Source organism: Pseudopipra pipra, chromosome 21 (genome assembly GCF_036250125.1).
Source record: "Pseudopipra pipra isolate bDixPip1 chromosome 21, bDixPip1.hap1, whole genome shotgun sequence".
NCBI lineage: Eukaryota > Metazoa > Chordata > Aves > Passeriformes > Pipridae > Pseudopipra > Pseudopipra pipra.
The window spans coordinates 9,048,639-9,069,887 of record NC_087569.1 but is presented as its reverse complement, the minus strand read 5'-3'; the positions used below and the strand labels follow the sequence as shown (position 1 = coordinate 9,069,887).

At 40.9% G+C, this 21,249-nt stretch overlaps 1 protein-coding gene across 7 annotated transcripts in view; it reads right to left on the bottom strand.

Annotated features, from left to right (window-relative positions):
- Positions 1 to 21,249, bottom strand: part of BRIP1 (BRCA1 interacting helicase 1) — a 96,330-nt gene that overhangs the window by 47,501 nt on the left and 27,580 nt on the right. For all 7 annotated transcript variants that reach the window (XM_064678021.1, XM_064678019.1, XM_064678023.1 and 4 more), the window contains exons 16-20: positions 15,545 to 15,704; positions 14,679 to 14,800; positions 3,938 to 4,050; positions 2,032 to 2,114; positions 530 to 820 (exon numbers count right to left, since the gene is read on the bottom strand). In XM_064678021.1, the coding sequence (XP_064534091.1) occupies positions 530 to 820; positions 2,032 to 2,114; positions 3,938 to 4,050; positions 14,679 to 14,800; positions 15,545 to 15,704 (769 nt within the window). The remainder of the gene's footprint in view (positions 1 to 529; positions 821 to 2,031; positions 2,115 to 3,937; positions 4,051 to 14,678; positions 14,801 to 15,544; positions 15,705 to 21,249) is intronic.

Here is a 21,249-nt window from a genome sequence, read left to right as displayed (position 1 = left end):
TGTATTTAAAGATAGAGCATGATTGGATTGGAAATTTGTAACTTTTAGTATTGTACTCTTATCTTACTCACATCTTTCTTGCCTGAAATGAAGTCATAAGCTTCCCTAAAATTTAGGAATGGATAAATATTTAGATGTAAAGGTGGTACTGAAGGAGATCCCATGAAAGGTGTCTCACAGCAATGTCTAAACAACAGATGTAGGTTGAATCAGGGCACTCATCTTGCAATTATGTTAATCTTGGCCTTTCAAATTCTAAATGATTTTCATCGTTTTCAATGGAAAAAGAAATTCAAGTGAAAACATTTTTGATTGTGCTATAAACTTATCAAACATCATCAGTTGTTTTATGATGGAATAACAATTTTAGTCTTGAGCACAGCTCATAGACAGTTGTGAATAACTATCATTTTCCACCATAGTAATTTTAAAAAACCTTTTCCACCATTCTGTAATTTTAAAAACCATTTGTTTCTTCCAAAAGAGATGCAACTTCACACTCAGAATTGCTGAGGAAGGTTTTTCCTACTCTGTTTCCCTGCTGCCACGACGTTACTTGGCCGATTGGAGAAATTCCCTTCGGAACCCAAATCTTGCTCCTGGCTTTTGGCAGGAACATCTGGTGACAGGTGAGCAGCTGCCTCTGGTTGAGAGCCTCGTGCCAGGTCCTTGGAATCCAGAGGGATGTGGAGAAAGTCCCTGTTGTTCTGGGAGGAAGAGTCACCACTCTGGTTCCTGGCAGCGAAGGCCTGCAGGGATTCCAGGGCGCTGCCGAAGCTGCCGTGGTGCTGGATCTGCTGCCGAATCCACTTGGACAATCCTAAGGGAAAAAGAGGTGTCACTGCAAAATGACATCATTTCCACCCAGGATTTCCCATCAGTAAAGAGCATCCTAATATTGCAAATATTTCTATGTATAGTCAGATTCACAAAGATGCCAAGAAGCTGCTCATGAAAGTACAACAATTCATTTAATAATCGTAATAATTTATTTAATCCATGGTACTATTTTCATAAGTAATACTCACAATACCCTTCTTTTCCTTTACCTTTTTCACCAGTCTTTTTTCAGGTTCAAACTGCATTGCACAAACATCACTACATTTCTTTTATGCCTCAGTGTTCATTTTAAATATTTAAAAGCAACTTACACAGAAGTACAGGTATTTATTACCATACTAACAGGGTCTGATAAAAACTGGAATATAATGAAGCTTTTCACAGCTTTGCCTCAGATTAAGTACCAGTAACTCAGATATTCAGAATCACTGCCCAACAGCTACAATAGAACACAACACATTTCTAGAGCTACAATATACATGCTCCTATCAGAATAATATTTAAAATGCTCAAATACCAGATGTCCAGAGCATAAAAGCTGTTTAGATTATGTAGGAACACACAAGGGTGAAGCAAAAACTGACTTCCTTGAGTTTAGAAAGTGGTTTTGAACTCATTTAAATATTCTTTGATTATCAGTTGAAAAAGGAAAAATAACAACAGAGAATTCAATTCCTATGTGAAGCTTTACATTTTAGAGAAAGGGATTTTATGAAGCTTTGATTATTTGTGTTACTATATGAATTACTTTCGTTTACTTAAATAATTTAAACGTCCTTTTAGTACAAACAGACCCTTCAGAGCAGTTGGACTCAACTGCAGCAGCTGAGCTCCACCTGCTGACAACACCCAGCACGGGCTGGACACCTCACTGCCCACCTCAGCCAAACGGGCAGGAACAGAGAGAAAAACCACAGTCCTGAGCAGATTCTTCTCTAATTTTTATGTCTTTGTTGAGGGAGTGTTCATGACCTGTTTTATTTCATCTGCCTTCGTTTCTACCCAGGATAAAAGTACAAACAGAAGAGACCTGAATATCGAGCGTTTGGTGGTTCAGTTTGTGGTCAGTGGATATATTTTGTTATGACTTCTCCTCCTCACCTGTATTTGTATGACATATCTCTGTCATTCTGAGTTTTCACTATCTCTGATAACCCTGGGAACCTTCCCAGGAGGATTTTTGCAGCTTACCAGTGATGTATTTATTGGGGTTATTCCTGAACCGGTCGTCAACCAAAATCAGAGCCCCCCAGTCGTTCCTGTGCCTTATACACCTGAGAGGGGGCAACAAGAAGGGGATAGATGGAATTAAAATCACATGCATTCTTAACTGGGCAGTGTAAATACTGAAAAAAAAATAAATGTAAAACTGTAAAAGAAAAAAAAACCAGACTGATAAAACTGCAAGTAGTTTTTTAAATAACTCTGTACTTTTGGTCTCTAAACCACAGGTTGTTCTTAACTCTTTAGTAAGGAAATGAATTATGCTACAGATCAAACACTGTTGAGTTCCTAATTCAGTTGTCAGAGACTTACAGAAATAGAAACAGTCACTTCTCATGTGTTGATATCATTTTTAACGTTATTTGGATTTCTGTGCTGTCTGCCAATAAAAAAGGATTAAAGAACAGCAGTAACATAAATGAAATATGGCAAGGAATCTGCCAGGAACAGTTCAGGGTTATTGTCCCCAGGGTATAAGAAGGTTCATGTACGTTTTTTTGAGGATGATGTTTACAAATGTACATAAAAGCACAAGAGTCTCAGAATCAGGGCTTCAAACTGGAGTGACAGGGTGGCTCTCCAAGAAAGAATTATTTATCCTGGAATCTCTCAGGGACAGGAAAAGCTATAAAAAAAAAAATCTTTAAGAAACAGATTTCTTCCCCTGGTTCTGCTCACTTCCATCCCGGTGGCATCTCTGCAGGAAGAAGCTTTCCTGTCTACTGGAGAACTTAATCTTAACTTTGTGTGATTTTCTGCTTTTATCAAAGTACTCCTCACACACTGTCATCCTTCACCAGAGCTCAGGTTACAAGAGCTCAGGCTGAGGGTTTTATACACAATTTAGACATTCATGTCAGCATGGAAGTCTATTTTCTCCACTTAAGTTTAAACCAGCAGAATTTCATTCAAATGCAAAATTATACAATAAGCAATTTTCACTAAATCTAGATTATAGTTAAAGTTCATTTCACAGTGACACAAATTCAGCTTAATTTCTCCTTAGATTTTTCTGGGCAAATTTTAACCAATGCTCTTACATTCCAAAGAGGAATCTAAGAAATCAGACCTGTAACAACAAGAATCTACAATATTTTACTAATGTTCCTATTTCTCTCAGTTTTCTTCCTGAGCCTTCATTTATGTCATCACATTTGCATTAGGTCTGATTCAAATGAGAAGAATCTTCCAGCTGATGTTTCTCATCTATAAATCTGTGTTTCTACCTCTATATACCCCTGACAGATGCATGGCATCTATGACAGACAGGGATGACAGTGATAATCTTTATTTATATGATAAATTTCGTTGGAGAAGGATGAATTAATACTCCCCTGTTAATAAAATTTGGGGGATTTTTTTTCAGCATCAGGAATGGAAGCTGTACCACTTCTTCTAAATCTGGAAAGAGATCAGTGAGCACAATAATTGAATTGACCTTTTGCAAAGGTCTGAAAATCCCCACTGCTATTTCTCCCTTTCAAAAATACTTGTAGGCTGAATATCAAACAACTGTTCTGAGCCCACTGAGAGTGTGAACAATTAGTGCATTTGGAAAAGCCCTGAGAATTTTCATTTGGTTTATAAGCTCAGAACTATTTGTCTCTGTTAAGGCTTTCCCTTCTGTCTCTCTGCACTACAAGCAATAAAAGCTGCAACCAAACTGAAGAGGGTTCAGTGTAAAACAAAACATCTGAATTATAACAACACTCAAATGCACAACAGGCTGAAAACCAGAGAGTTGTCAAGCACTGAGCTGATGGAGGCTGAATTTCTGCAAGATGAGGGAATTAATTAAAGGGAGGAATTAATCCTTAAAGATTTCACAAAATTCTACAAACACATATTTTTAATTATGTTCCATTTCTCTCACCTTCCCAGGGCTTGATTGAGAGCTCTATAAGCTTGAATTTCATACCACTGACTCCCTGATAAAAGGCCTCTTGTACTTTTGTGCTGGTCATTGTACTTCCTCTTTAATTCAACCTAAAAGAGAAGTTGTAAAATATTCAGTTTATTAATCATGATGAAAATGAAATATTCCAAAAGGATCAAACAAGCAAATTAAATAAATTGATTAAATAAGAGAATATATAAAGTGTGTTTCAGTATTTCAACTCAATATTTTTGCCTCCTAACCAATTATGGCTTGTACCCTTCTAAAATGATTCTTAAATGATCTGTAACAATAATTTCAATCTGATGACACAAGCACCACACATTTCTCTAAATCCCTGCTCCAGCAGGAGAAGGATAAGCTGTTCCTACAGGCAAACCCTCCCCAGGTACAGGGAGATGGAGTCCAGAGCCCAGTTTGAGGGGCTCAGCTGAGAGGAAATGACCCCCCAGAGATCCCGACCCTTCCCTTGATCCCAAATCCCGAGCTGTTGCTGGCACCAGGCCACGCTTTTCCCAAGTGAGGATGAAGCAAATACAACTTTTCTTCTCCCAGAGAAGCTAAGAAAGAGCTTTAGGGACAGAGTGGTTTCTCCCAAGTACCAGAAGTCACCAACACCACCCCTAATTCCCAGCTTGGCATCACCCTCTGGCTTTGGGAAGTTTTCCCTGGCCCAGGGTGACCCAAGGCTGGCAGGGCATGGGCAGTGTGAGGAGGGAAGAACATGCTCCCCTTTTTAAAAAAACACTCTATTCCTCCTGCTTCAAAAGCAGATCTGGAATCAACTGCAAAAGAAATCCCCCTGCCAATCCCATGGATAACAACACAAATGATGCCTGCTCTGAATTTGAACAATTTGAACATTATACACTGTTCCAACAAATACCAAAAGGATGTAGTATTATTATTATTTTATTATTATTCAGAGAGGGAGGCTGAATTTTTTTTTTTTTTAAACAAAACCATAAAACTACACCAAAAAGGGTCTTTCTGTTGCTCTTTTGTACAGTATTAACCTTTCTAAACTGACAAGTGAAAGGACACGCTTCAGGAGAGAAACCAGCAGACTTCTAACCTCTTCTGACAGGTAACTTTCAACTTGCATTTGGATAAGAAATTTTATTTTAGGTACTTATGCCCTTTAAATTGCCTGTCAAATTTACAAATTCAATCTTTGCAGCCAGAAAGCAAATTCAGTTTGATTTCACAGATTGAATATTTGTTCCAGTCACTCAGGATTTATTGACTGGCATGTGAGGTTTCCGCTGGAATTTTCCAAACAGGAGACGATTTCTTCTGAACGGTTTGTGAACATTGAAACCAGTCCTTGAAAAGGAATTTGGGGTTATCTGTGCACTTCTACAAATGGAAATACTACAGAGAAATCAAAGGGAACCTTCCACCATTGGAAGAATTCACTCAAGGCTTTAAAACATAAGCAGTGACAATATACTCCCACCGGGGAGCATCAGCTGAGAAACAGCAGCAAAACCATAAATGCCACAGACTAAGGGGTTGGGTTTGTTTGGGTTTTTTTTTTTAAGGCCTGGAAAGGTATTTTGAGGCAGTTTCTGTTATGATTCAAAAGAATTTTCAAGTGTGCTTTTCAATCATAATTAGCAATATAATTTTTTGTCTTCTACTCCTGGGAAGTTTTAGAACAGAAATTCTTCGGAAGAGGAAACTGTTACCAGGAAGAACAAATGGAACACATGTAGCTTTACCAGTCTCTTACTTTGCTAGAAGACTGTTCAAAACAGTGTTAGAATTTTTAGTCCTGCGTCTTAACCTGAAAAAATTATGGTATTTTTAATTATGTGCATGAAGGAAGAGGAGAATGCAAAGCAGTCAGGTCATCTCAACAAAATATAGGACTTTTCCATCCTTCTAATACACATCAGTCAGGTCATCTCAATAAAATACATGACTTTTCCATCCTTCTAATACACATCAGCATTCTGCAAGTGTTTCTTGCTTGTTCTGCACATCAACCATTCTCAAGTGGCACAAAACCCCACACGAGTGTCTGGGAAACTCCTCCTCCCCGTTTGAATTGCAGGAGGAAGGGTTAACAGCAAATAACCAGGGGTTTGCTCACTGCCATGATCCTGGCCCAGGGGGAGATGCCAAGTCCCATGGCTGGGAGTTGGGTTTGCATGGGGAGGCTGCAGAAGGTAAAAGGCCAGTGCACGTCACCCTAATGCAATCGGAGCCCACTGCGTTGTATAACTGCTGCCTGCCCAGCCATCAGATCCAACATGACATGGGACATATGGGAAAAAGCCAGGCTCTCCTGCCAGCAAATAGCCTGGCTGTGCAGGAAACCACAGGCTAGAAGGGATTAGTTAAAATGTCAAAAGACAGCCTTTCACTTTTACCTGTTCATCCTTAAAAACACACTGGCGGCTGAGGGGCAGGATTGGCAGACAAAGAGCTGCAGCACCAGGCCCCTGGCAAGCTCTGCCATCCTGTAGCTGTCACCCAGATTAGGCTTTGATCTGTCTGGGAGGTCATGGGCACATCCACATTAACTCGAGTCTCCCAACATTATACCTGCTAACTGCTCCTTCTCTTAATGCTTAATTACCTCTGCATCTTCCACCGGGGAGCATCAGCTGAGAAACAGCAGCACAACCATAAATGCCACAGACTAAGGGGTTGGGGTTTTTTTTTTAAGGCTTGGAAAGGTATTTTGAGGCAGTTTCTGTTATGATTCAAAAGAATTTTCAAGCGTGCTTTTCAATCATAATTAGCAATATAATTTTTTCTCCAGTGACAACATCAAACAACATTTGTTACATCAGGTTTTAAGTGGTTGAAAAACCACCAAAAGAAGTTGACTATGGTAACATTCCTTCACATGAAGAAACTCAGATTTATTCAGGATTTAAGTGACATATAAATACATAAATGGATTTAAGTGATATATAAATACAGAAATGGATTTATACTGTGTTGACCACGGCACAAAGCTCAGGCTAACTCAAAAACCAGAGCTTGTCTTTGGGCCCCAAAATACCTGCAAATTCAGACACAGAACCTGCAGCCTCTGTTGCCTTTTTCACAACACACCAGGCTGACCCAGATTTATTCAGAATTAACAAACACGTGGTTGTATTTAACAGCAAGGTCTACAAATATCAATCTATTATGGATTAATTCTTTCTACAGAAAAAAATCATCAGAATCTTGTAAACTGATTTATCAGTGCCAGGATCGCAGGATGAAGGTTGAACAGGCTAAGCCATAGGATAATTTGGTTTTTATTTAGTGCAGTTTAAATCAGCAAAATAAACTCTGCTTGGTTTTCTTTCATCTGGCAATGTTTTGAGATTTTTTTTCAATGTATTACTTTACTTAACCAAACGCAGCCATACTTTGCTTTTTAAAAACAAACAGTAGTAGCAGTTCAGAATGTTTTTGTTTAACCAGTCAGGTCTGTTCTTTGACAGGGGATTGCCTCAAAAACATCTTCAACTGCCTCCTGTTTGCTCTGGTAGATTAAAAATGAAGAGCAGTTTGCAACCTGTGGATTACAAACCAGATCAGCCAGGAGTCTAAAGAAATTCATGGCTATAAAGGCATTAATGGGAGGAGTTAAACTGGACTCAGCCAAACCTGCTCTTCTCTGTCCAGCAGCACTTGCAGTGTTGTGCCAGCCCAGCTTAAAGGAGGAGACAAGCCCTGGAAAAGGCAACTAAAGCTGGACCTAAAGGTGGGACCTGAACACACGTGTACAAACCATGCCCTGCTCCCCAGCACTCCCCTCCACGGAAAGAAAACTCAGCAAAGGGATAGAAGTGTTCCCTGGCATTCCACTCACTTGTTTCTCTGGTTTTATGGGAGGAAAAGTAGTAATGAAAACAAAGAGCACTGCTCACATCATCCAAAAAAATTTTTAAAGGACACATTCGTGTTTAACATCTACTAATTCCCCATGACTGAAAAACAAGCAGGCAGAAAAAATACCAGGTGGTCACTCCCCACTTCCACCCCCCCAAAAAAAGACATAAAAATGTTTTTTAAGCAAATCTCCCGTCCCAAAAATCTCATGTGTCCACTTAGAGTCTCCCTTCCACCTGAAACAGCAATAATTAGAATTCTCCAGGAACACACTTGCCATCTACTTTCCTCCTGACCAGTGCCAAGGAACCATAAAAGTCTGTAAGTGCAGGAAAGTTAAAGACATGAAAACTCACTTCTTTTCTTTCACATCTGAAAATTCTCAAGTAGAAGCAGCATTAAACAGGGCAGTATTTAACTTTCCCCAGCTGACTTCAAAAGCAGGAACAACTGGGAGATTTAAGGCAAATAATGCAAATGTAAAGGCCTGGGTGAGTCCCAGAACAGGCTTCAAACATCCTCACCCTTCAGCAGAGCCACTCAAAGCTGTCTCTGAACACAATGTCTCAATTTACCAGCCCAGAGGAGAAAGATATTATGGCAGGATTTTATCTTTAAAAGCTCCAAGTGCACTGTTAATACATAAACAATATGAAATAAGAAAGGTTTACTAGCTATATTCTACCAAACTAGATTCTGTATATTACTATAATTTATTAAGGCCATTCTAATCACCTCATATACCTAAATATGGTCACTAGACAAATATAACACACTTATTTTCACATATAAATGAAGCATTTCCTTAAAAAGCAACAACAAAACCCCCAAACTGTGAATGAGACACGATCAATACTTTGTACTGCTCAATTATCACCAAGATGTTCTGATACACAGAAATAGTTCAGGTGACCCTTTCTGCCTGAAAACTTCCATGTGCACTTAGAAAATTTGCCTTCCTCAGATAACACTGAATAAAATAAGGAAACATCACCTCTGCAGATCTGGATGTCAGACTTGTTTTATCTTACAGACTGTTGCATGTAAACAGGGGCTGTGGAATGATACTGGGCATCAGTGCAAGGGGAAGGAAGATATAATCAAACTAGAAAAAGTCACTGAAATAAATTTTAAAAAGTCACAAAAGTGGCAAATCAGAAATTATATATATGGGAAAATGCTGCTGGCTTGTTTGCCCATAACCCAAAAGGTTAAATATGAGCTGTGACCCCAAAAAAGCAAAGCCAAACAACCCAACAGACACGTCCTGGGGCAGCAGAGCAGCACCTTTGCTCTGTGCAGAGCTCTGTCCCTGAGGGATTGGATGACCAAGTGCTGCCCCAGGATTCTCACTCCCAATCCCAGTGCTGGAGAGCTGGGAAGCTCATGGGATGCTGGAGCAGTGAGCACTCCCTGGATTGTCAGCTCCAGCACTGGCACCTCCCAGGCACAGGTTCTGTGGGATGACAACCCTCGCAGCACATCCAGCCCGGGCCCCAACACTCTGCTCAGCCTTGTAGGGACCACCAACAAATCCAACACAACCAAAACTCTGCTCCAAAGGGAGAATTCCATCCATCTGCAGTGGAGCAGAAGTGAAAAATACCCAGCAGGTTCCCTCGAGGTCCAACCCAGGCCCTGCTGCTGCGGAGGGGCCGCGGGAGTGTCGGCCGTGCCCGCGGAGCCCCAAGCTGGAGCTTCACCTGGACAGCTCTGCACAGGCTCTGACAGCAAGGGAGAGACTGAAAGGTCACCCCCTGCTTGCTGAGGACAAGAGAAACACGGGAAATCCCCTGGAAATGTTCTGATGGAGCGGGAAGGGAAATTAGGAACCTCGACAGGGGAAGTTCTGATCTGCTGGGTTGGTTCTCCAAAGGCTTCGCTGCTGGGTGTGTTCAGGGCTGATCTGGGTGAGCTGTGCCAAGGCACTGCCACCCCAAATGCCATCCCCTGCTCTGCCACGTTACCTGAGCTCACAGGGTCCCGCTGGATTCCACAGGATTTTCCAGCTGCTCCCACAAATCCATTTTTTCCTTAATTAACACAATTTCTGTTGGATGTAAGAAGTGTGTGGATGGCTTTGAGTTTTTACAATCATTCTTATTTGTGGAGAAGAGGGAAATATATTTACTCATCATTTTTTTTACACAGGACTGGAGTGAAGAAGAAAGTAGAAGTCTTCTGTCTCTAAAAATATTCTTAACTTCACAGGGTATTTTCAAACTGAACTAAAGATAAATACAACAATGACCTGCCTATTAAATGCCATTTTCTCTACCTGTTTGCCCATATTTTTTTATTAAGAAGTGAAAATATGTTTTTAAGTGATGCAAAGCTAAGATGAAATTAATACAGTACAAGGGTTGTTTCTCAACTCTGGCTAAGCATCTCAGAAAACAATAATTTTCTTAGAAATCTGTTTTTTCCTAGAATATAGTAAACAAGAAATTAATCATTTCAGCAACCACTTATGTAGCACATGATTCTTTCTCCTTTCAATGGCAAAAAAAAAAAAGCACATAGGTTTAAATCTGCCACAAGGGCTAGAAATTAAGTTCAATATTTGGCAAAATGCCATTATTCTGAAATGATAGAAATACCTCGACTTGTTGAGCCCTGGAGAAAGGAGGAGGAAATTTCAGCCAGAGCTGCAAAATGTTTGTATCATCAGGTTACATCTAACCCTGGAAACTGTAACTGAAGTGATGTGTTCCCTCCTGTTGCTGGAAACAATAAAGCAAATATTCCCCCTGGAGCAGCCATGGGAAATCCTCCTCATGATGCAAACTGAGCACTGTCACTGCACTCAGCAAGTTTCTTTTCCTTGCACATCGACTGATGTCAAAGAGTTTGACTCTTTTGCACTTCCCTCTGTATTTTGGGAAGGTTGCCCTGGCTGTTCCATGATTAACACACTCTCCTGCACCAGGATCAAAAGCATCTGGAGAGGTGGAAGTGCAGGAAAGCTCCCTGGGAAAGGGAGCTCAGAGCCTGCACTTCAGAGCTGCCCATTAGCCACATTTCCCAGCGAGTTCTTCGCTTTCGGCTCCCCAAGGTAAGAACAGTAAATTATGACTTGAACTAAACAAGTCACACTTGGCTCCAAAATCAGATTTTCCTACCTCCAGTTTCAGGTCCCAGAGGTGGGCAGAGGAAATCCTGGTCACAGCCAAAGAAGTCTTTTTTGGCTCAGAAATAAATTTTCCTGCTTTCCTCGAGCCAAACCCTACCATTGAGAGCACCAGAGCTTTAAGCAATACTTGAACATTTCTTTTATATTATTTTGGTTTAGCAACCTGATTCTCCAGCAATATGAAACTGTTTTAATAACACAGAATTAGGGTTTTTGGCCTCTTTCTTAGATCAGTTTTGTTTATTGTCAAGTACAGTTCTGAGCCTTAATCATTTCTTTCTCCCCAACACTGACAAAGTGCTTTAGACTCTTCTTTTTGTGAAAACCTAATGCCTGAAATGCTGAAGTGAAATTAAATTATTCTCTTTAAAGCCTCTACAGAAAATACTGTGAGTTATAAAAGCCTATAGATCCTTAAAGAATCCACTTAATCCCAGGGCTTGTGGCACATATTTAGCACAAACATATGGAAAGAAACTAAATTTGGGTATTATACATCACACTTGACAATGAGTTTCTTGCCCAAGACTGATGTCTGGATCCAAACTGCAACACTTTAAAATCCATAACCCAAGTTAATTAACAGTATGTCAGCATCAGATAACATGTCTGTGGGATTACACATCTCTTTCTGCCACGTTATTTATGGTCTCTAATATTACAGTTCACTGGTATTCAGTCAAGTTACAAACCATAAAACATATTTAGAAAGCAGGTTGATCACAGACAAGTCACATTAGTGGAGATGAGCCAATATCAAACTGCCAACATAAAATATTGGTCTCCAAAGGTCCCATTCTCCAACCCCTTCTGGTTGTGCACAGTCCTACAAGTATTAAAGGGATTACTCACACAAGTCAGAGCTCTGGGCAGAGTAAAGGGTTATGGAATTGAGGCTTAAGAGGACTTTTGCTAACCCAAAAAGCAGACATTCAAGTGTTTCTTCATGTAGAAGCTGAGCAATTTTAGTGATTTAAACCAATCCCAGAAGTATCTAATTCCTGCATATTCCAAAGGAATTGTTAATCACTTGCATTTCCTATTTTTAAAGGGATGTCATTATAAATCACCTTAGCAGGTTCCTCTTTGGTCCCTCTCCTGAGCACCTCTTGCTGTGGGGGAGCAACACCTGGACCTGTGTTCCCAGTTCTGGGGCTGGGACAGTCCAACCTGGCCTGGGGCACTGGGGTTTCAACCTGATGCCTGTTGAAAACCCAAGGCCCTCCCAAACCATTCCAGAGCTCAGCCAGTTTTCTGGTGAGCAGACAAAATCTAAAGAAACACCAACCAACTACCTCATAACAGCAAATGCTGTAGCAATTCTATAAACTTCCACTGTTTCATTTGGGAAATCTGACTCCTTTCTGAGCTGAAAAGATGTTTAATCTTCCAAATTCCTTTTGTATCTATGCTCCTGTTTCTACAGAACTACTAACTCATCTTATTCAGTGGATAGGTGAATCTCATTCCCTCACTCCATCCTTCATGCAACTCAGCTGGGAAAAGAAATGTGCATTAATCCAGAATTTTGGGGGTATCTGATAAACCCAAAGCCTCAACTAAAACAAAACACTGTTCAATTTAAAGACACATTTCCAATAAAAACTATTTCCCTGAGCATTCTGCTAAAGGAGCAGCAAATGGGATGCTGAGAGCCCAGTGCCTGCCCTTCTCTCATCCAGAATTGATCACTGCAGGGCTTTGTGCACTCCCAGCTCTAAATGCACACACTCAAACCTTCAGTGCTTGCAATTTGGCAGTGACTCTTTCTATCCCTACTGAAAAATTCAGAGGTTTTCTTCAGTCTAATTAAAACCAACAATTCAACACAACACTGATTTTTAAAATGCAGTTACCAGAAATGGGCTGTACTGCCTGTGATTCTGTTCTATGAAATATTTGGTTGAACTCAAGGTAAAATCAAATACAGCATTTTGATCTTAAGGAACATAATCCACTGTGAAGATAATTCACCCTTGGCATATTCTTTTCAAACTACTTTTGTATCATTTAGAAACCAAAACCACTGACTTTCAGGAAATCATTTGGAATTAATTGTAAAGTTTCAGCCACGCTACAGACCAAGGATTTCTAAAATATGCCAGCATATGCTCCTAAAACACAGGAATTTCTAATTCTAGAAAGAGTGCTGAGTATTCTTTGAATGTCAGTGTTTTTATACCACAGTTCAGTGTATTATATTTTAGCAAGACAAAAACTGTTGTGGCTGAGTAAGTGCTCCAAGGAATTATGCAAACACTGGAAGGGTGTTGCACTGGGCAGCCACCACTAACACAACCCTACTGCTCCTTAGAGGATGTGGGTTTTTCCCAGCAAGGCTGGAATTAGGCACCACTGCAGACAACAAAGAACCCTTTGGTTGTTCCCTTAAGCTCAGAACACATCTCTCAAACCAAAGCTGAGGCTGTTTGGGCTTTCAAGTGCAAACCTATGATTTTCTTGTTTGATTTGGCACCACTCATAACCAGAATCCAGCTGCTCCTGGTATTTATTTATTCTGTGATACTTCACTTTGTTTCTTGGCTTCACAAAATAGTCCCCAAAAGCTCTGGAAGGAACAGGAGCTGGAGCAGTGACAGTGGCTGTGACCACCCCGTCAGCAGCTGGGTGACATGTGGCTTGCACAGACCACTGAAAAGCAGTGGTGTTGCAAACTAGCCAGTAATAAATGTTCTTTTTCAGTAAATACAAAGCCTAGAAAAACACTTTTCCATATTCCTTGGCTTTCTTCCCCTTTCTGAATGCCTGGCTTTGCCCATGAAGTGCCTACTCTAATGGAACATCATCTGTCCATCACCCTGTGGAGCCCAAAGGAAGGAAGTGTTGATGTTGGGCAATTACACAGCAGTGCAACAGGATGCTGCTTTCACCACCTACTGACAAATACAAACAGTCACAAATTTATTTCACTGGAGGCCTTTCAAAACACTATTTTTAGAAGGCACTTACAAGTTTTTGCCTAAAGTTACACGAGGCTTGAATTTTCCAAACCGTACCGTCCTCGGCATCCAGGAAGAGTTTATGTCCTGTCATAAATTCATGCCTCAAAACTGCAAGCTAATAAAGCTGCACAAGCTTGGAAAAGGTTTGCAATTCCCCTCTCTGTGTAAGTGGGACACATAGTTACACTAAAGTTAACTAAAGTTCCACTAAAGGCAACAGGGATTAGAGAGGTGACATGTTACAATTAATAATGACCTAGGGTGTGACATGCACTGCTGCATTATGTTATTATTTTACAATATAACTTTTATCTTTCAGCCTCTTTTCTGAACTAATCTGCCTTAATTAAAGCAGTATTTTCCCAGCATTTATCCCAGACCTTCCCAACCAAACACCCCACCACAGGAAGTGAGGCAGTACCTTCATTTCTATACAAACAACACACGTTTCAGAGCTCGAAAACAGGCAAGTGCAGATGGAAACATGTTCAGCTGCTTGGCAGGGCAGGAAGTTAAGGAGCATTTTAACAATTCAACAGCCTTCACTGGCCATGTCAAAGACTGACATCTCCATGATGGGTGTTTATTTGGGATGACAGAAACGAGTGCTGTTCAACCTCTTACCTGTTCAACCTCTTACCTGTACTGAGGCAACTCAAAGAATTCAAATGGCACTGAGAGAAGGTCAAGGGTAAACAAAGAGTAAAAATATTTTATGTGTATTTGGTGGTTTAAATGTGATATAGAAAGAGAGCACAAGTGTGAATTGCTATCCCACCTGCAGGTCCCTCACGTTGGGGAAGGGGATCCCGATGGTCACCACGGCCCGGGCGTTCTCGTCACAGAAGTCCAGCCCCTCACTGACCTTGCCCCTGCACACAGCAATGAGCAGAGCTCCATCTGCAACCATTCCCAGGCAGAAAAGGACTATCAGAAGGAGGTTTCACCAAAATCTTTCATACAGCTACACCCAGTATAGTGTAACACCCTGTGTGTATCAGCCTGGGAAAGGTGAGCGGATGTTAAAGCAGATATTTCTTAGAGGGACAGGATTAACTCCCCCTTGATCAATAATTTTGACTGTCAACTAGCAAAATAATTTTACACTGTATAATAGAGTGCTTTTACACTATATAATAGAGTGGTGATTCATTATGCAAGAACAATATGTATCTCCAACAAAAATTTGACATGTTAAACCTTGAATTTTGCACTCCATTTTTTCCACGCTGTTATTCTTTATTCTCCATAGTAACACTGAAGTATTTTGAGAAAAAATCCTACAGTGGCTGGAATGTAAGGTTAATTAATATAAGACTGATTGATTTAAATCCCAGCTATACAATGTACTGTAAGTGATTCTTTGAGAAGTCACTCTGTACCCCCTGGCAACACCTGCACACCTTTACACACCTCACTGGGATTACACATCAGCCTGTACTTCCCTATAGCCCCAATATCCTCATGCCACAATAAAAATAGCAGTGAATATAAATACTTTCCTTATTTACAATAACTTACTAAACTGAAGTCCATATAAGTACTTATCCTTAGCTGCTTCTAATTGTTAAGCACTTACAGAATCCCCTTATTCTTTAAACTTGCAGAGTCTCCATCAGTTATTTGTATGTCTGAAGAATGTACCTTTTTCCCCTTTACACTTTATTGCATCATAGTAGATGTTCAGCAGCTCATCAAAGTCACTCTTTGCCCCTCCCTGAGGCTCTGCAATCACTGTCTTCACCAGCTCCAGGTTCTTCCACAAGCCAGTGTGAATCCAGCGATCCTTCAGCTTGTCCAGCATCTGAAAACAAACACAAAAATCCACATCAATCACTTCAACTGTTCCAATAAAGCCCCTTATTTTAGTGAAGCCACACTATTCAGTTTTGGTATTTGTAAATGCAAGTTGCCCTGCCCTGCACCAAACTCAGCCATGCAGCACTTGGCAAACATGGGGGCCACTCATTTTGCTAATTAGAAATGATGCAGATTTTTGTTATCAAAGCAAAACTCCCTAAATCTGTAAGAATGGACACTAAAGAGCATCTCCTGGTATTCCTCAAAGCAGGGGAATGTCAACCACAGAAGAAGGGAAATCACCTGTTTTTCTGATTACCAAGTGAGAGATCCAGAAGGAAAGCTGGGAACAAATTCTAAATTACTTTGAAACAACTCCTTATATCTTAAATTTCCAGAACACTTCAACATTTTAAAATTTACACAGTGAGGAAATATTGATGTAGGATTTACCAACAGCCTCCTCTGCTTCTTGAAGTTCTGAACTGTGCACATTTCACTCCAAACCAGAACACACTCAAATCTGGCAGGCAAGTAAGCTTGTTCTACATTTAACTGAACTGCTCCATCTGAAACCTGCACTTGCCCCAGTTCATTCCTCAAAAAGCCACAGCATCCCTTAACTCCAGCCCACTTGCCTTTCCAGTGCACCCCAGCCAAGATCTTGGGATTTGGAATGGTTAAACTGTTACAAGATTAGTCTGTCCCATCACCAAATACACAGTTTAAGTGCTACAGTAAAGCAGAATTAATTGCAACTAATTGTTGTCATATTTGGGTTTAAAGAGAAAACACTTGCAAATTTATAGGACACTGGTGACAAGACCCTTCCCATATTTCACCTCCTCAGCATTAAAGACCTGAACTCACTCCCTGACATTGAGTATTTGGATTGGTTCCTTTTGAGGAACACGAGGGGACAAATACTATGTTATTGCTGCATTTCCCTGGCTTTGTTCCAGCCTCTGCTCAGGGAACTACACCTGCTTTACTCCTGATGTGACACCCCCAGCAAGCACAGCAGGAGTAAGTGCTGAGCAGCAGGAACAGTTTCCTACACACACAATGGAACTGCAGAATAAATCATCTCTGCTCAACGTGTCTCTCCTCCTGTTTGTCCCCTTCTCCACCAGCTCTGTCATTTCCTGGCAGATCCTGCCTGTAATCTCTTTTTATATAACAGCTTGTAATCCTATGACAGAGCAATGAGTGTCCATCTTCCAGCCCAGGCTGCCACTGTGGCCTCAGTTCTTGGATGTGACACGGAGAGAATTCTGGTAAAGAAAGAAATCAAACGTATTATGGCTCTAAGCACATCCATTTGGGACATTATCAGCTTCCCAGATTTCATTCTTCCCTCTGTGAAACTGGTGCCCCCACTCAGCAATCCATGTTAAACCCACTCCTGGCACTGCCTGCCATGGATGCAGAAGGAGCCCAGGAAGAGAAGGCAGACAGGAGATGTCTGGGTGGAACTGAATTCCACATTTCCAGACACAAAACTATCCCTGCTTTGACTTCTAAGGGTCCCTCAGCCCTGATTTTCTCCTCTCCAATCATCACACCCACTGCAATCCGCAGGTATTTCTCACAAACACACCCCTGTGTTCTTGGCAGAAAAACTGTTGCTTAATTTAAGGGAACCAAAATCCACTGACAGTCTCTGAAAGGGGAAGATTCCTCACAAAAACCCCTCCATTTCTCTCATATTTCAAAGAATTATAACTTCTGTTCATAGCTGCAAAGATGGCAGGAGAAAACCTCCCTCCAAATTCTTAGGGAAACATCTTTTCTCTTCCATGGGTCACCCAGCCCCTCCAGGCAAGGATCTCTTGGACCATGGCAGGTTCAGGTTGGTTTAATTGACACGAGCATCCCAACAGAAAATCTCCCCTTTTTGATGGAAATAAGTGAATTATTCATGGAAATCTTTGGCAAGGACGGAGCAGTTCATTTAATTCACACACCAGCTATTACCTCTTCCATTAATGGGGTTTGCTGGGGATGGAAACTTTCTTGGAGGCAGGGAAGTATCCACAAACACACAGTGCCCATGGTATGGACAGGCACTAAAACAACAGGAATGATGGACCTGACTGAATACAAATAAATAAAATATAGAACACACACACGCCTCAGCCGAGCCAGGAATCAAGGGCGGGTTTCTCATAAAAAATTATTTCACTTTGGGTTGAAAAAGTGCAAATGGGAGCAAGATATAATGCCAGGAATCACAGGAAGCAACCACTAATGCCCCCAGCCAGTCACTTCTTCTACCCAAGGGAATAATAGTTCCTGCAGTGGAAGGCAGGCTGTGTATATTTTATTAAATCCCTTAAAAATGGATTCTCCAATGGTTTATTAACAAATGGTCTTCCTCCAGGAGAGCAGAAAATCTTGTTAGAAAGAATCTGTCATCTTCCCAGGCACTGAAGGATGTTTACTTGGATGGCTTTTCCCTTTAATTCCTTGCTGCAGCTTAAAGACACCTGTGAGCCACCATCCAGAAAAACCAGGAGCTCAGGATTTAGATTTGCCATCCATCTATGTCAGCATTCCCCCATGGAAGCAGTTTTGGAAGTATTCTTGAAGTTTGGGAGTGGGGGGAAGGTGTTTTCCCACCATCTTTTGCCATTGTGCACCTGCCACTGAATTTCCTCACACAAAATATTCCTTAAATATTCCCAGGCTGAGTCACTTAATGAATGGATTGCACCTTGCCAGCAGAGGAAAAAGGTATCACAGAAACAATCCCTCCATCTAAAGTGCTTGGGGAGGCAACAAAAACCTTGAAAGTACGAAAAGATGTTCCATAGAAATACAGAATACAACAGATAATGACCCAAGCAGTGCCTGACAGCAGAGTGAAATAACTCTGGCTTTATTGGTTGGTTTAACAGCTATTAAGTATTGATGCTAATTATCAGTTACAGTTGCACTGTGTGTGCCTGGATACCTTTAACACTATGTGTTGCCTTGTTATTCACTCATTTGTACAATAACTGAACAAAAGGGATTTTAAGGTGAACAAAACTTCCACAAGTATCTTGTAACCCTTTAAAAATCTACCATTATATACTGAAAAACCCACTCCTCCAAACTTGGTTTTTCATCTTGTGATGATATGAAGTTGCACTTCTCCCTGTTATTCAAATATTCAGGTAGCTGAGCAGAGCAAGGGAGCAGCCATTAGGTTTTCCTTAATAAAAATCAGAGTATTGGCACCACGGTCAGTGCAAAAAGTCAGAGATCCCCCCGGGAGCACCATTGATCTAAAAGCCTTTTCCCAAGCAGCTCTTGCTGTGTTTGCTCCCAGAATTGTCTTTGTGAATAAGCACTGCTTCAAATCCAAGCGTGTCTCCAGCGGGCTGGAAACGTGTCTGAAGGGTCAGGCAGAAGTTCCACAGGCAGCACAAAACTTCAGGGGTGGAAAAGAGGAATCCAGGGCCAGCTGAGGGACAGGATGGGCACTGGAGTCCCTCCAGCAGAACCTGCTTCAGGAATCTGCTCCAGGTGGGACTAAAAGGGAGGCAGTGGCACAAAACAGGGTTAGCACCCAACAGTGTATAATGGTAGATTTTTAGTGTATAATGGTAGATTTTTAGTGCATAATGGTAGATTTTTTAAAGGGTTACAAGATATTTGTGGAAGCTTTGTTCACCTTGAAATGCCTTTTGTTCAGTTATTGTATAAATGAGTGGCTAACAAGGCAACCCATAGTTTTACAGGTATCCAGGCACTCACAGTGCACAGTTACACCTTCAGTATCACAAGACATTAATTTCTGTATCTTTGCTCTCCTCCTCCACTGATCTCCTCAACTCTGTTTTGCTTCAGGACAGAGTAGCTCAGCCCTCAGCAAGAGCTTTTATCTTATCAGAGCAGAGGAGGAGGTTGAGGAGTGCAGGGACCAAACATTTTAGCAAACCAAAACAGTTTAGCAAATGTTTTTGCTTCCATGCAGGGCTCCTATCTCGACAGAAAAACAACAGGTGTCAAAACCAAACAAAGAAGAGGCTTTTTTTTTTTTTTTCCTCTCTGAAAACCCTGGAACTCAGAGACACTGGCAAGAAGAAATGCAGTTTTCTTGTCTCACTACAAAGTATTTCCCACCGTTTGGGCTGTCTGCAAAAAACCAAGGACAGGTTGTTTTCTATCAGCTCGACCTGCATCTGCATCAGCTGCCTCCTCTCTCAGGAAAATTCAAGTTACAATCCCAAAGCCCTGCACACTCTGCCAGGCCCTCCTGTGCTAGAGGACATCACATTTTCCACTCCAGTAATCCCGAGGAGCTCAGGGCACAGATGTTTTTCTGATGGCTCCAATTCCACAGGTATTGCATTACCTTTCATGAGCTTCCAGGAGGAGATTTGCTGAGTCAGCTGGGAGGTTCCAGCTGGAACTTTTTGTTGCAAGCCCCTCTCCCCTTGGTCTCAAAGCTCCAGCCTGCTCAGGATAAGGGAGAATTCCCTGGGTGAATGTTCTGCTTCTATTAGGAGAGGATGAAACTGTCTCTGCGTTAGTGATAATCCTAAAATATATTCAGTCATTAAACAAATGCACTTGGTATGTTGATTAAACACAGTGGCCTTAAATTCAGGTTATTTCAAAGGAACCCTGGGGAGCTGATCTGGCCAGACTTCACCCATTTTTTTGGAATTACAGGCTCTTATTAAGTGAACTTCTTCAAGGACTAAGATGGTTTGGAAAAGCACAGAATTAGAAGTTATTTGACAGTTCTCTGAACTAAAAGCTTTGCCAAGCCTTGGTATGAAGTGACCTGGAATCCTACAGGTAACTGAACTCCAGGACCATTGGAACTCCTCACTTTGGGAAAAACAGGACTTTACAAAGCCAATATTTATTTATTAGCACTAATTTAACCCTATTTATTTAGCACTAATTTATTCCATTGCCACCTTTAGTTAAAAAAAACCCCAATCAAACAAACCCAAACCCAAAAACCAACAACAGAAATGACAAAAAAAAAAGTCTTTTGAGGTTTAAAGTGAACAGAAAGGAAACAACAGAAGGAAGAAAGTAAACAGAGGAAAAAAATGGGAATAAAAGAATGAAGGGACAAGGAAAAACTGCCTGGAAGGATTGCTATGAAAGGAAAAAGTTGAGTTTCCTTCCAAAAATAGGAGGGAAAATATTTGGGCTAACTAAGCAATAAAATCTAATGTCCATTAGCCAAATGTTTCAAATAAATTTGGAACAGCACTCTAGAACTATTAAAAATCACACTGTAAAAAGCACAATGTCCCTTAACAAGAGTAAAAGGTCACAGGGATGAAAAGCAAGGAACAAAACCCAATCACATTTATCAACATCACCAAAAACATTCCACCCTTTCAGAAGCACTGACAGAACCAGCACCTCTGGGCCATGAGTCATTTCCCAAATTGGCAGAAATAATTTACATTTCCCCCTTTTTTTTTTCCTTTTTAATCAACCCTTACACTTTATTTCTAAAGGTCATTTTAATCATATTCCTCACCAAAAAAAAAAAAAAAAAATAGAAAAAAGCCTGAATTTTGCTTGACACC